This window comes from Zerene cesonia, chromosome 18 (assembly GCF_012273895.1).
Source record: "Zerene cesonia ecotype Mississippi chromosome 18, Zerene_cesonia_1.1, whole genome shotgun sequence".
Classification (NCBI taxonomy): domain Eukaryota; kingdom Metazoa; phylum Arthropoda; class Insecta; order Lepidoptera; family Pieridae; genus Zerene; species Zerene cesonia.
In genome coordinates, this window is record NC_052119.1 from 5990466 (window position 1) to 6006829 (window position 16364).

Sequence of the window (16364 nt, forward strand, 5' to 3'; positions counted from 1 at the left end):
AGTATCAAACATCACTGCCGCAACGTTTATCTCTAATCGTTGAATAAAATAATATGCTGCTCGTTGACAATAGCTTGGAATAACTTCACCCATTGTTCTACTGAATCCAACAAAGGAAATGCTGTATCACTCATTTACAGGAATAATAATTCAACTCGCCCCCGGCCGCCCTCATATCTTCCGTCAATGTTTTCCTTTGATATGTGAATAAAAATGAAGAGGGTAAACGCGGAGGGTTGCTGTACATTCTTTGCGGTCCCTCTCGACGCTGGAGAAGGGTTAACGTAGCGTTTTCACCCACACATAAAACACACCTGTAGTGTACCATTCATAATTCTCAACGAATAAGAGCAAATATCGATTGTTCGGCATTTAAATTCAAATCGATGTGAGTGAATGTCACCCGCATAAGTTTAGCCTACTTATACATTCACGTTAATTCCATTTTAATTGAAACCCGATCGGTTCAGATTGTAGCACCGTTATTTTAATACTTTGCGAAATCGATCCGCGATTTGTCATCGCTCAAATTATTCGTTCAAACGTCATAATTTATGCGTCGTGAATTATTTTATGACCATCGTAAAGGAAACGGTATATATTATTTCAAAAGTAAAGTAATTTAATAGAAAACATTTATTACATCAGGGATTCATGTGTATTGTAAAGGGCCTCCTCTAACCGCGAAAATCGAAAAGAATTATTGTGCTCTATGAAAGAAATCAGCTGCTCAGTGGGGTCCTGTGAATATATATAATATGAGGGATGTTTAGCTCGGCGAGCGCAGGGTCTTATCGTTGCCATGGCAATCGCCTGGGAGCGGAAGCCTGTACCGTTATTAGATTAGACGAGAGTACGTGAAGATCAAAGACACGACTATTTAATAAAAGATAAGATTGGATGTTTAACGTGCACACAACATTGTGCTAGTGATAAGATATCTAATTGAATCCGCTTATCAGCTGTTAAATTGGGACAAGTCACGGCAAACATTTCCGTTGCTGATATCATAACGGATAATAAACGTGAATTCAAAAACATCGTTCAGAAGGTGGAAAATATTTTCAGAATTAATAGGCTTTTGTCGCCATAAATAAAAGAATAACTAATCAAAGTTTTTCCCGGGATTTGCCTCGATTCATGGGTGACAACGTAAACAAGAGGATCGTTTAGTGGGTGGGCTCTGCTCCCCCACGCCCGGCTCCCTCGTGCCATCTAAATTGTGACATTTTCTTTCACCGCCTGTTTTGCAGTTCAGTAGACTTTGAAAGAAATTTGCAATCAAAATTTTATTATTTCACAGTTATAATGTAATAAAGTAAGAGGTAAATAAAGGAGCACAAAAGCTACAGGCAATCTCACAACTCCGTATACTTAAAATTTTAAACAGGTTGACGTATTATACCAGCATACGTTTAACGTTGCTTGATAAATAACCTTAGAAACTGGTTGTGTAGGTTTATATTATAATGAACGGTAATTGAATATTCAATATATCGCTATCGCCTGGGAATCCGTTATTGAATAAAGGTAAAATAACGAATATTTATGTAATGGCTGAATGAACAGCCATTGAACTTCTATTCCAACATTTAACTTAATCTGAGTACATTTTATACAAAAGGAAATGAAAGGATCGCTACGAGTTGTAAAATAGTAAAAGCTGAGAAGATTAAAGCTGTTCAGTCGGCAATACGACGAAAATATAATCTCGAAGTACAATATAACTTCCAGTTGCGAATTGGCAGAGGCGAGACTGCGGAGCAACGTATTTTAAAACGGTTACATGCACATTTCGCTAGATATCCGATAACAGGAGGCAGGGTAACGTGTCGAAACATTACTTGGCGAATATCCAAATTACCGTGCGGCAGCTTGGCTCCAATTTCTAAGGAAAACCCTTGATAACTAGCGTTTGAGCGTTAATAGCGAAGACTTAATACGGCTGTTTTGTAAGCCGAGGGTGGTTGCCCTCCCTCTATGGAGAGGATTTGAACGGACCGTGATGTATAGCCGGTTTCTGACACTGAGCCATTTCATTCTCTTTGATATTGATAACGATTTATTACCGCAGAAAAAAGGCCACACTATCTTTATTTATAAGACCGATGTATATACGTATCTTGCCGGTATTACAAATCTCGTCGCTTCACAAGGTATTTTCTCATTTCAGTTATTGTTTTTTTTTTATTTAATAAAGCGCCGCTGCATAGTTATATAAGATGCCGTATCTACAGCATACTTTAAATTTTATGATGTTATTAACTCTTAAGATTTCAAACTAAGAGCCATCAGTAACTGTTAAGATGCAAAGAATCTGATTAAGAACTGTAAAGCTTTATTATTCTCTTTTGTTCATTTGTTCAGACGGATAAAGAGCATAGATACAAAAGAACCATTAAATATAATTATGAGAATTTTATATGTAAATGTTAATTGTATACGTATAAAATGCTGTTGTTGGGTTGGTACATAATTCAGTTAATATTTCAAGCCCAAGTAATAAACGTTGAGACAAGTGCTTGTTTGTCAATTAAATGTCATTAACTTTTGAACTCTGCTAATGAGAACATAAGCATTTGTAAAATGTATAGCTGCTTTTTATATTCGCTGACGTTTGCAGTTGCATTCCGCTGAATGGTAAAAAAAAGTTGAGTGCATTCAGTAAAATGAGAATATTGCTCACGAAGCTGCCTATTCATTGACTTTCAATTCCCACACGTAAATAAATATCAGATTGTCACACACATAAAACTGTCTACTTCAGTGCATTTGTAAAATGCAAACGTACGCATAATAAAAATGTACTGCGCAATAGTTTCACGACAGGAAATGTGTACTCAATTGTTTTGTATCGAGGATAACATTTGAATAAACATTAAACATTGATTCACCAGGGTACCTATCAAGACTAATCGCGTTTGAGAAACTCGGGTGAGAGATGTTTTATTTTAATGCGTCGTAGTTCATGGCTACGCATAGTTGTTGGCGTTAGTGGAGCCAGACGCAAAAGTGGTTGCGGTTTGGAGCAGACGGACGGGCGCGTTTCATTTCACATTACGTCTCCCCGCTCAGGGCTGGCGGCTGACTTTCATCATAATGAGCACTTCGCCGTAGGCCTCAACCGCAATGCATAAGCGTAAATCGCAACGAACCTCGCGACTATGATATGCTCGGTTATTATAAACTGCGATAGCACGTCAATTACCTTCTTTTTTTCCAACAATAACACGGAAATATTATGTCGTTGTTACATTTAAAAGAACACTGATATTTTTCTGTTGACAATCCTCGAGGGAGAAGTTAATTATGCTTGTTGTGTTTAATATTCATCTGCTGAATCATTAGGTGTACTTTGACACTACAAAATATGACTTTAATTAAAGCAGTCTATACTTCGGTTATTCATGTGAAATGTCTTATAAAGCATGATTCGTTAGTTCCGAGAGAAAATACTTTTGATTACAATTACACGGCACAATGGGTTTGCGTGAGAGTTCCCGCGTTGCTTTGTACCATTAAATTTATTATGTATTACAACGCATCATGCTCTATTTATTTACTTGGTAACATTAGAAACTAATCATCATCATTATTGTTAATTAAGCATTACATTAAACGCTTGTATATAAGTGCTTTAAAGATGTAGTGGAGATATAATGGTAATAGCCAAAAATGTCACAGGTGTTTTAACCGCTTTTGAAGGCTTATGTCGCTATTATCGTATTTGTTCGGGCCCATCGTACAATTGATTAATGTTATGTATAAACGCAAAAGCTGTATGTTAGGTGTACATCATAGGGTATTAAAATTCACATAGCGCCCGTCGGGGCGGACAGGCTTCACAAAATGGCTGCCGGAGGCGCGCGATCCGGACGAATCGTGACCGACTGGAATCCACGCGCTCGCTCCAAACCCTCATCAATTATGCATGAATGCGACCGAACGGCAATGTTTACTCTCCATGAGACAACAATTTATTGCGTCGTGCGGTTTTTGACATTCGATCGCCGACCGGTCTTTCGTTCCTTGAAGCGGTGACAAAATGGTTATGAATGTATTAAGACAGTTTTCATAGAACTGTATGAACGTAATGAGGAACTAAAATTATATGCAAACACTTACAAATTAATTGAATGAGACTGCTTATTCAGAGAGCTTAAATGTAGTTTATAGTGTTCCATAAGTGCGTGAAAATAGAGCATGCATATACATATACAAAATAGAATTGAGGGCAGATTGCTTTATCTTTATTGGCTAGTCGTTAATTATTTATCAAAACACAAGTTATATTTCGATTATTGTTTGTTTGACCTTCATAATTAATAACATACTAACGATTGAGTGTGTAATTTGTGAAGTAAATCACAGTTTAATATGAAATTGAGTGGCATTCATTACGCGTTGGCTTTAAAATGGATTGAAAATATGGGCCGTAAAACTACGTAACAAATTAACTTTTTATAGTGTTGTTTATCGTTATCGTATTCGCCTTTCGCGATTCAACGGTGCGTCCATAAAATGTCATAATGATTCATTGTTATTGCATCACGCAGTAGGTCGTCAAATTAATTCAATCGTAACATCGTCTACGCCTCCGTCCGCAGCTGTGTAAGCTATGCTATCGATAACGTTCAATAACTCATTGTTCGACTCGATCGTATACATTCTTTGCTGTTTGTAAACCTTTTCATTCGTGGATTTCTCCCACGCGACACACGCTCTGCTCTTTTGTCGTAAAAGTGCTACAATTTCATGTAGAAATTTAATGTGTAACACCTAAAAGCATACACTGTAACACAGAACATGAATGTAAATAAATTGTAAACTTTATCATACTCTCAAGGACTTTTTGAATACAAATTAATTGCTGCAATTTAATTCTAATAAATCCATCCAAAACGGGTTCAACGCGATTGATTAATTAACTTTGATTATTGTATCAATATCCTTGTCTTAGTTCTCGGAATGGAGCTGATAAATATAAACATAAAAAGTAATTAATTCGTTGGCGATATTGTCTCTATCTGAATGATTAGCATTATTTAGATAGTTTTTGTTCAAACACAGTGTAGTGTTGTTATCAGTTACTGCAACCAGGTTATCGACTGCCGTGTTTGCGTTTCCTATCAACGAATTCTTGTTGTGTGAGTTATCTAACTCGACTAAGTGTGAAAACACATTGCGCGATAACTCGTGATTATATTTAGAAGTAATAAAAGATATTCGATACGATTGTTACGAAACCAATCGAAATTACTCAATAAATCAGCAGACAACGCAAATTTAGGGGGACATTATCGTGAATGTATTCGAAACTATTTAGAACGAACAAAATAAAACCGACTCATTAAAGAAACATGAGTCAACGTCCACACCGCTATAGGTCGTGATTTTAAAACGGCTTTTTCATTGCATTTTATGTGCAAATTACACAGCATTAGTTATTCGCATGTTACCGCTAACACTATTAGCACAAGGCCATAACAGATACGCGACCTCTTTGCTTGTTTTTTTTTCAAAATTCAGTGAAACAAGCTAGCGTATCAAGTACGTATCCGCTCGCCCGCATGGCGACTGATAAAGTTACTCCACGCGAAACGTTTACTGAAGCTATGAAAAACTCAATTAAGTTTTTACTTGTTTACAACTTACGATCAATCATCCATCCGAACAAAAAGTCACATTTTATTGCGGTCATTGAAAGTGTTGTAATTCAATACGAATAGTTAATCAAAACACGTTTTTGCTCGTGTATCTGATTATCACTTACCTAGAAACGTTTAATTGTATTCTGTGTTGTAGATCGTGTCGGAGTTTCGCCGAGAGAAATATACGCTATTTCGCATCATAAACAAAAAGCGGATCGTATAGACTTTACCGGAATAGTTGGGTCTTTGCCAAATAGCTGGCAGTTGTTAAAGCACCCGCTATGTTGGTCAACGATCGATATTTTGTTTATGTTGCTCTAAATTACACCACGTCTATAAATAAACGGTTATTTTCATCAGGGAGAATGTAATTTCGCTCGAGTCTCGTAAAATTCTTTGTAAGCCTGTGAAGATAACAGAGGAAATGTCTCGACGTCGTAATATTTTAAATGAGTTTTAGTCAACAACTTTATCTTTCGTGTTGATACAAATAATTTTAATTTCGTGCTTATTAATAGATAAATGTAAATTGTGAAGGGATTAAGGCAGATAAGGCGATAAAAGATTACCTAAATTCTTGCACACATATAAAGCAGGTAACCTTACGATATTGTTTGTTTTTTTTTGTTGCAGTTGCGTTTAAATATTTATAAGTTCATTTAATTCATAATATAAAGTTTATATAAGAATGCTAATACACATACACACAACCGGCATTGTATGAAAGTGAGACGTTATCCTTATCACTTATCATCGAAGATAAATGTACACATTTAATTAATTTTATCGATACGGATTTTCAAAGAATTCAATCGTACGATACAAAAGCAAAGATAAAAATCTTTATGCAATAAAATAATACCGAGCTAAACAAAATATTACTTGAATATGATAGATTTTTTTAATGCTATTTAATGATGAAAACAGCATTCCCTATATTTATCAACACGATGCTAGTATTTCCAGTTACATGAAGCTATAAATGGTGTATAATTATGTCGAAGTCGGACGTACATCGTGATTATCAGCATCTGCTCTTCCTGTTATGCTATCGTAGCCGGTCTAGTGGATGTACTTGGATCGAGGATGGATAGGACGGGTGCTTGCATCGCCGTCAGGTGCGCTCTTTGTATGCGCGGGGGGAGCCTCCCCAATCCATCCCTCGGCGCCTGCACCCCTCACACCCGCATTGCCGTTCACTTGTTGCTACGTTGTGCTACGTCGCTTGCGAGACTGGCGCGCCCGGCTATCTCCCCGACCCCCTCCGCCGGCCACCACTTCTCCGCGCTTCAGTCCTTTGTGCGCCAGCGAGGCTTTTGCACGTCTGTTCCACATTACGCTCACAACGAAACATTTAGCATAGTCAACATCTTGTACAATAATTATACGTATATGATAGCCTACTAAAGTTGTGTGTGTGTGAGTGCAGGTGAACGCCTGGTTACTTCGTACGATTTCCTGACCGCTTTCAAGGACGCAATCAGGTGGATTGTTTTTGATTTTCAACGGTCATCGCTAAGGATTTCTATTTTTAGCCTGGATATTTGTGTGTGACTTTGAACATTGTGATTTGTTAGCAGTTTAATTGAGAAGATTTGTGATTCATATAGAGTGATTTAGTGAAGAAGATAATATTATATGAAATAAAGTGATCATTTATCATTTTAATATCACGTCATAAAAGTGAGTATTTTAAAATAATAGTACTGTTATAAACTTGGTTAATATATTGTTCTACTTACCTTCGTCTATCGGATATATCAAATTATACCCACATTTTATTTTAAACAAGCTTCGCAATTGATAGAATCACGTTATTTATTTTTAAATCCATTAAAAATAAACGTAGGTACATTATAATGAACTATAAATATAAATCTATTTCATATAATAATAGCCATTTATGAGGTTAACAAAATAACGATTTTGTCCATTACATATTTAATGTAACCTTTTATATTGATTCTTCTCTCGAATCATTGCTATACTTTTTCATATATTTCGTAACTGGTCATCTATAATGTCACGAATTTATAAAAGTAACAAATTACCATAAACTGTATTGCATGTGTACATATCATTATTCTATTCGAGGAACTTTCTAAACGAACAAAAGGAACAAACTATCAAGTCGAGAATCTCGTTATCGTATTCCGAGTCACGAGCGCTGTACCGTGAGATGTTAAGATTAGACCGCCTCCGCGTTCTTAATCAATACCTACATGCATTGCGCAATTTGTTGAACGAGAACCAATCTGCATTCAATACAGCTCATCAATGTACGCTTTCCCACGGCGCGGCAATTGGTTATATCGTATATAATTCAGCTCTTATTTTTCATTAACATTTATAGCTAGCGATTAACTGCGAAGCAGTTATAAATAGGTATGTTTAAATAATTCAAGAGGTTTATATTAATTGTTTGTAGGTATACATTTTGTTTAATAAAGTACACAATGACTTCTTTTTATATAACAAACGTGGATATTATGATATGTAAGTTTGTACGGCTTAAACTATAATTAAATGTAAAATCACGATGGTATTACATAGCATACAATTAGTTTAATTGTGTAGTTAGACTATTAAGATGATGTTCAAGTTCCGATGAGCATCCATTTATCTTCATAGCGCTACAAAACAAGTCACGACTTATAGTCACGATACCTACTGATATTTTTTTTTAATGTAAATAGTTACAACTAGTATCTTTATTATAATAATACAATGAATGAATCATTATATCGCCGCATCATAGGTATATACATATATATTATAGTACTTGGTCTACTAGATTAAATCCCGAAGTAATTTAATATATTAAACGCTTGGCTGCGTAATAAATAGAACATGGATTCAGTTTAATAATATGAGGTCAAACAAATAATGCTTTATGCAATAAAAACACAATAATGTGAATTGTGTGGAAATTATAAGGTCCCGAGAATTCCGTACAATTAAATAAATTCCTATATGGCGAAGTGTTACATAATTTACGTAATGTCAAGATGTAATTGCTTTATGGTTGCAGAGAAAGCCCGGTGTCCGAAGTGTCCCATTAACGGGCGGTTATTGTCCGAGTGGAAGTGTTTCATTACACGCTTCGCGAATTGACACGCTCTAATGGTTTTAACGAGATTCCTGTTATTGAGTCAACATTATATTCTGATAGTAAATATCGTACGTCGTGCGTTTTATACATAAAATAGATTTTTATTTACAATGTGCGGGAATAATATGAAATTACCTCTATCTACTTTCAGATCCATTGTGGTTTGATTTTAATTTAAATCTACCTGTTTGTAGTTGCTGTGAAATAGATTAATAGTATTACGATTATGCTACTTAATTTCTGATAGACACGTCGTTTGCCATTAAAAATAATTGCCTTATATCATAACTATGACATCGTTATGTTCAAGTCGATGATTGTATGTTGATGATTTTGACCTTTTGACTTTTACATAAGCCTGCCATAATGAAATGAACAGCAGGACCGTTTTTGCTTAAGTGTTCGTTTAATAGTATAAACAACAAGCGGGTTTCGAAGCCTATTCTAAGAAATCCCACATAGTTCACTAATGGCACGGAAAACGGTATTGCGTTATTATGAATAATTCAGAAACTGACAGATCCGTGTTTGCGGTTTATAATCTGTAAACGTAACTTGTTCCACAGAAATGTAGTAGGTATTTCCGAGAATCATTTAGTATAACATAACCTACATAACGTGTTTGCGTGTCGAATTAACATCGCCATTTTTGTGAAGCGGTCGTGTTGCAGTGTTTGTTGCAATGCTCGCTCGGCCGGGTTCGCATTCATGAATAATTCAAAAGCAATAAGAGTTTATGGTGCGCATGGAACGTTGGTGTGTGTCAACTTTTTGCCTTTCCTTTCTATGTAATGAAAAGCTCTCACCGGTTCCGCCTTAGCGTTTGTCTTGTCAATCAGAGTGTCGTGGCGCGCGTTGCCGCTCTTACCGACGAGTTATTTGTTACCCTATTGTCCCAGCCCGTTGATCACTGTGCCATTGTCTCGCTCCTTTTGTTTACATATTCTCAATAGTCATTTGTTTTGTAAAAGACAGCTTTGTTTTCTCCGGTCTGGCTGCTCTAACATAAACAGATAAAATTGTTGTATTTCCACTTATCGTAAATTATTACTTAATTTAATAAAAATAATATGATGTTAGCTTATTACATTTTTTAAACATGTCAGTTTTTTTGTTTGTTCTGTGTTTAATTTTACGTCGAAAATGAACTTGGAGCAATAGTTTACCAATTATCATTCAGTTTCAAACGGTCAATTTCAATACTACCATAAATAGCTCACATGTAAATAATATAACATAATACTGTATCTACTAGTATACTAATATCGCTATCGTTCCTAAATAGTGCGTCGTTCTACTCTGCCATCAATTTTTTATAAAATTTCAATATCACATGATGACTATTTATATTATTGTTATACATCATACAGACCACATGATATCACATCCTTGCGAACAATCGGTTTCTGTTGATTCTTGTAATGAATAATTATTTATGCAATTATGTAAATACGTATCGCCGCTAACGACTGCTCATTAAAATTCTTTTGTTACTCGTTCCGCACACATTATGCTTATTTAAGTCAGTTCGGTTTCAAATTTTATAATTCCAACATTAATATGCTGGTTTAATTATTTGTTTTCTTATTATTCATACTTTACAACGGACACGTAATGAAACCGCATGTTAGTCATACAATTTTATTATTAGTTAGGTACATGCCTTTGTTTTATTCGTAACACTGAGTGTGTGTTTGTCTGCATTTTTTACTCTCCTGCTTCTGATTAATCGCCAAAAACGCATATCAAACGTTTGGCATCACCTCTTGGCTCTGCTCCAAATATTCACGTGTAGGATATACAGCATCATAACTTTATCAAGTGCCAAAATTTTTCTCCGTACAACCCTTTATATGTCATCTTCCTGTTCCGGTTTAGCACTTGTAATAAACTCGACAGAACGTGACTTGGTTGTCAGTCGTGTCACGCCTACGGGCGGCTCGATTTATGAGTCTTCGCGCGCTTTTGAAAGTGTCTGATGTAATAATTATAATCAAGGTTTACTAATAAGTTATCGAGAATGCAATCAACATCTTGTACAATTACATTAATGGTGTTGTGCAAAGTTTTTGTGTGAACGTTGAATTGCTAACGTGACAGCTTTTTGATAGTTATGTGGGCGTTGTGTGAATGAGCCTAGCGTTGGCTTGAATCCAAATCTGTTTATTTAAGCCGATGCGTCGTTCGGGTTGACGTCGGTCATTTGATGAAATAATGCGAGCGCTTATTATGTGACATTTTCTTTGAAATATAGATTAATGAAATTGCCATGAAGCTGTGATGAATTTTCGAAAAATAAAAAGTTTTATGCCGATAAGTTAGAAATACCTAGTTTATAATCATTATTAGCTTCGAAACTGTTTGAGAGTTTTATATACGTGTTCTAATAGCAACGGATGCAGTACCAAGCCACAACTAATGTCGATCTCTCTTGTTGCAGGTGCCGCAAAAAGTGTGAGTGCAAGTGATGTGGTCGAAGTCAGTGAGGAGAAGTGCGTAACGTCCGAAGTGAAGGAGAATAGTGAAGTGAAGAGTGAAGTGAGTGTGGGCGCGGATGTTGCCAGCGCCGTGGCCTCCGAGGAGGACGATTGTGTGATAGTGAGCGCGCGCGATGCGGACGATCGTTCCGATTCCGGCGTGAGCGGCGTGCGGTCGGGAGGCTCGGCGAGTTCGGTGGAGGAGTGGCGAGGTATGGCGCATGGGTACGGCGGGGGCCCGCCTCCGCCCCTGATGCACCTGCCGCCGCCGCCGCCCGCGCTCTACGGCGGCGAGCTGCTGTGGAAGCAGCGCTATCAGCCGCCGCTGCACGCGCCCTTGCACCATGCGATCACGGACGACTATCTCGCGGTCGCCAACTTTGATAGAGAGAGACATGAAAGACTGTTACGGTTAGTCGATGTTTTCTTTCTTCTCATTATGCTCTTAATATTCACTGATCCGTGTCTGTATAAAGTCATTTGTTTGTTTGGTCTGTCAACAAAATTTTCATCATAACGACTAAATTTCATAAACAATACCTAAGAATTCATAATAACCAATAAACATTCCATAATTCGCAAAAAGTATTTGTGCATAATTCAGACATAAATTCATAAATGTCTATGTACACTGTAACTTTATGTATTGAAGTTTACACGCCCATTATTGGATATATAATTAACCTTGAACAAACGGGTTTGAACCTGATTCCGTTCGATGTCTTCATATAATTTATTATTATTTCATAATTGCAATAAAACTTCCATCACCTATAACGATTATAATAAGCAAACACAAGTCTATTTATCTGGCATCTATAGTATATAATAAATTGATAAATAATTAAACTTCCTTATATGGAAAATAAATTAAGTGTTTAATACAATAAAAGGTTATATTGCTTTTATAGAATGCCACGTAATCTACACAAAACAACTAACATAATTCAGAAATAAAGAATTACTTATAATATGAGTAGGTAGGGTATATGCAGCTTCATTTTTGTAAATAATTTTGTGTTGAATATTCATTGTAAATGTAATTTTGCATTAAGATTTCCTCAATTATTTATACATATTTAAATCCTGTAGCACCAGTTTTAAGTGAAAAAAAGAGTTTTTACAGTGTTAAATTAATTAAAATACTTAATACAAAAATCAAGTTTTTACTCACTCCAAGTTTATAAACTGATATTAATGTCTTGAAGGTTAAGTAAGACAAATTCAATCAAATTAATGTTTGCTATAAAGAAGAACGATAATTATTTGTTATTTTAAATCTGTGTTTGTACTTGATGGTACTATATTACTTCAACTTTTGTTTTGCCTATCTTGATTTATCGAGAATATTTAACAACATAAAAGCATAATTTTTGTGTTTATTGACGTAACTTTTCATATAAATTTATAGCTGAAAAATTTGCACCTAATCGCTTAAAAGAAGCATAAAGTTTATTTTAAAACGAATTCCTATATGTATTGGATATTAAATTCAAAATTAAAATGTAAGAATTAATTAAAAGCGCTCGTCAGTATTTATTTAAGCTTGGTATAAATTGAAATACAAAACTGAATTTTTCTTTGGGCTTAGATTTTTTCATACTAAAAGAGACAATAAAATACATTTCATAACTTATTGGCAGGCATACATGTATGCATGGCATATATGTTTATTTTTAAATATTATGTACTTTCTTAATAAGGCCATTTGTATCTGCTGCTACTAAGAAAACATGCAACTTTATTTGCTTCTTTTTCAGTGAATATATAACATATTAAAACTAATTTATTACTTTACTTTAATTTATTTATGTAGTCAAAATGATTTTATACTGTTTATAAATCGGACGAGATAAATCGAGTCGGAAATTTTTATCAACGTAAAAAATATTTGTGTATGGATTTTAAAGTACTTAACATTTTACATAATTGCTAAAGATAGTGCCAATTGAGTTCATAAAAAACCCAAAGCGATAAAATTCATTTAAATAAATACGAGATAAAAAAAAAACTGTAACAAAAACATCGAGCCAGTTGTATGAAATACCGTTGTGGATCAAGGTGAGAGAAACGGATATTTACTGGTTTTTATTTTTTAATATGGTTTTCACAATTGCTCATTTTTTTTCTTTATTGTTGTGCAATTCAAAGTATTGTGAATTAAAGGGTGACATACCAATTTTATAAACTATGAAAGATGTAAAGTGCATAAAACATACGCACTTTTTAAGAAAAGTAAAAGATTTCACTAAAAACATTTCTTTCATTTTTAAATATATTACGAAAAAGTATGAATATAAATTTTGCTACTAAAATCTTAACTGGAAATTAGCATTTTGTATTCCACGAATTTAAAATGAAACCAAGCGTAAATCTCACTTTCACTTTTGCGGAAATAATAATGGACTTTAATTTTATTGTTATTCGGGACTTTCTAAAGGCCATAAGCCACTTAGATCGAGAATATACCAAAGACGGTGCTTTTTTATGAACGCAGCTTTAAGGTCTAATGGTGCAGTATTTTCGCGATGAACGTTCGGTATTTTCTTCACTGTTTTATGTGTTCTGTCGAATCGATTATTATTGATTTTTTTTTGAGTTTTTTTTGGTTAACGTTTAGCGCACTCGTAAAGATACAATAGTATAAGTAATTAAATAAAAAACATTTTTTTTTCTTGAAACAAAATTTCATTGATTATGCCTGATCTTAATCTATTAATATCAAATACAACCACATCCAATAATAATTAATTCTTTACTTCTAGTACAAAGCACTTATTAGTATGAATTATCTACTTAAGTGGCGTTTAGAATGTTAAACTATAATAATTAATAAATACGCTATTTCTATAACTTCTTCGTATCAATATACGAAGTTTTTACAACAAAGAATTGTGCAATCACAATTGACTATCTAAGCAACTCTACAGAAATTTGTGTATAATTTTTCATGTAGTATTTAAGTAATGCAATTTGTTAACCTTTACAAATTTTAAAGAACAGAAAAGTATCGATTACCAGGCGAGATTTGAACCTGCATCTTTCACCATACAGTATATATAGTGTGTCAAATATTTCCATTATATTTTGTCTGTAAAAAAAATACCTGTAAAAGTGACAACTTAGTTGAAATTGAAAGGAATAATAAAAATGTCGTTCACGCTTTTTTTCTGTCAACAATTTAAGAATACTTTAAATTTTTACTGTTACTCATCATTTTCTCCAACTGTGTTTAAAAAAATGTGTCTCCACAGATTAGATATCGCATCTAAAAAATGAAACGAGTTTTTTTTTTAATTATCCTATTTAATTCGTTTATTTGCATTAAATTATCAATCAACTATGTAATGTTGTTTATACGTTGTTCGTTAATATTTTAATTAAATAATGATGTAGATTAAAAAACGGACGTGATATTCTAAAAAAGGTTTATCTTTACTTGCAATAAACTGTTATCTGGATCAGAGATAATAGAGAACTGTGCGATGACTATTTGTCACGTTATGTCAAGATAACGAGTATTATCGGAAATAACATATTGTATTCTTTACATTATTTATTAAGATTTAAAGTGTACTATTTTATCGTATGACCGTATTTCTTTTATCGGAATCGGGTAAACATTTTTCTTATCTTAAGTTACGCGACAAATGTTTAAGTTTTGCGACATTTGTGAGATATTGAAATTATTAATGATTGCAACGTGGCGATGTTGACCTTGACCCACATTGTATACTTTATGCAAATGATATTGTGAACAAAATCTTTTGATTGATGCCCTTGACTGACCGCATTACAAGGGATTGTTTTAACTTCCGTTCTTACTATAGTTTTTGACAGCTGTTACATTGCTTATGAAATCTCATACCAAAATGTTTGAACAGAAAACCGTATCAATCGCTTCAGTTTTATTTATAGCATTTAAAAATGAAGTTTGGAATATTAATAAAACAACAGACAAGCAAATTCTCATTAGACATACCTAGGTAAACAATGTTACTTTTCATTCGCAGGGAACGAAGGGAACAGGATCAGAGGGATTTACTTGAGAAACAACAAAAGGAGAAGGAAAGAGAACGGATAGAAAGGGAGAGAGAACGTGAGCGGGAGAGGGAGAAACAGGAACGAGAGGAAAAAGAGAGGAGAGAACAAGAAAATGCGGCGTCGAAATTAGTATCGAGGCATTTTGAAGAATCACTCAGGCTTGCTAATCAGAAGGTAGTTATTATCCTCAATATTTAAAAAGTAGTTTAATGTGCGAGGAACATTTATAAAAACACCAATTTAAATTTAAATGTCAACATTTATTCGTTGGCCTCCATTTGTTTTAACTTGTTTTTAATATTAATAACTTTATGAGGTCACGTTAATAAGAACTCCGTTTTCTTTTATAGCGAGAACGCAGTATGTCGTGGTCGCTTCTGAATAACATAGCACCAAATCGTGGAGGAGGACCGGAACATGATAGGCTGCGAGCCCAAGAGCGCGCGTATTACTCACCGCCCTCGCATCCACCGGACAGGCTTTCGCAGGCTGAATATGCACATGCCCAGCACGCCTCCCATGCACCCCATGCTCCACATTCGCAGCATACCCCTAGACATCCTCTAGCAAAACCGGACAAACCTCCGCCGCATTCTGTCTTACCTAAGGGAGAACCTAATTTCGCCTCCTATAACTACCCTCCTTATCGTTACGATAAACTTAAAGATCCGCACTTACCGGCGCCTCCTCCCCTTGTGCCCGAAAAAAATTCTGTGATAGTCAAACACGACGCCAAACAGATCCACCTAGAGCAAAAGCATCCCTATCCAAGTAAGCCAAGAAGTGAGCCGCCCCCGCACTACCTCTCGCGGCCATACCGGACCGGCCTCTCGCCGCACGCGCCCCCACATCCGCATCCGGCTTTGCAAACATCGCCTCACGCGGCTCTTCCTGCTCAGGATAAAAACCGTCGCTTATATCAACCCCCTCCGCCACAGCGGTCACCCGCTGCTTACTATCAAACCGCCCCACCCGTTAAACCCAAAGTTTCAAGTCCCGCGCCACCTCATATTTATGGCAAACCCAGTAATTCACCTAGCCCGGCTCACTTTGGTGTAGCGGGTGAACCGCCGCTGCCAT

The 16364-nt window shown here is 35.4% G+C and overlaps 1 protein-coding gene across 1 annotated transcript in view; it reads left to right on the top strand.

Annotated features, from left to right (window-relative positions):
* Positions 1-16364, top strand: part of LOC119834076 (lysine-specific demethylase 3A) — a 126532-nt gene that overhangs the window by 103062 nt on the left and 7106 nt on the right. Inside the window, exons 9-11 of the mRNA XM_038358358.1 lie at positions 11204-11651; positions 15254-15458; positions 15635-16363. Of these exons, the coding sequence (XP_038214286.1) occupies positions 11204-11651; positions 15254-15458; positions 15635-16363 (1382 nt within the window). The remainder of the gene's footprint in view (positions 1-11203; positions 11652-15253; positions 15459-15634; position 16364) is intronic.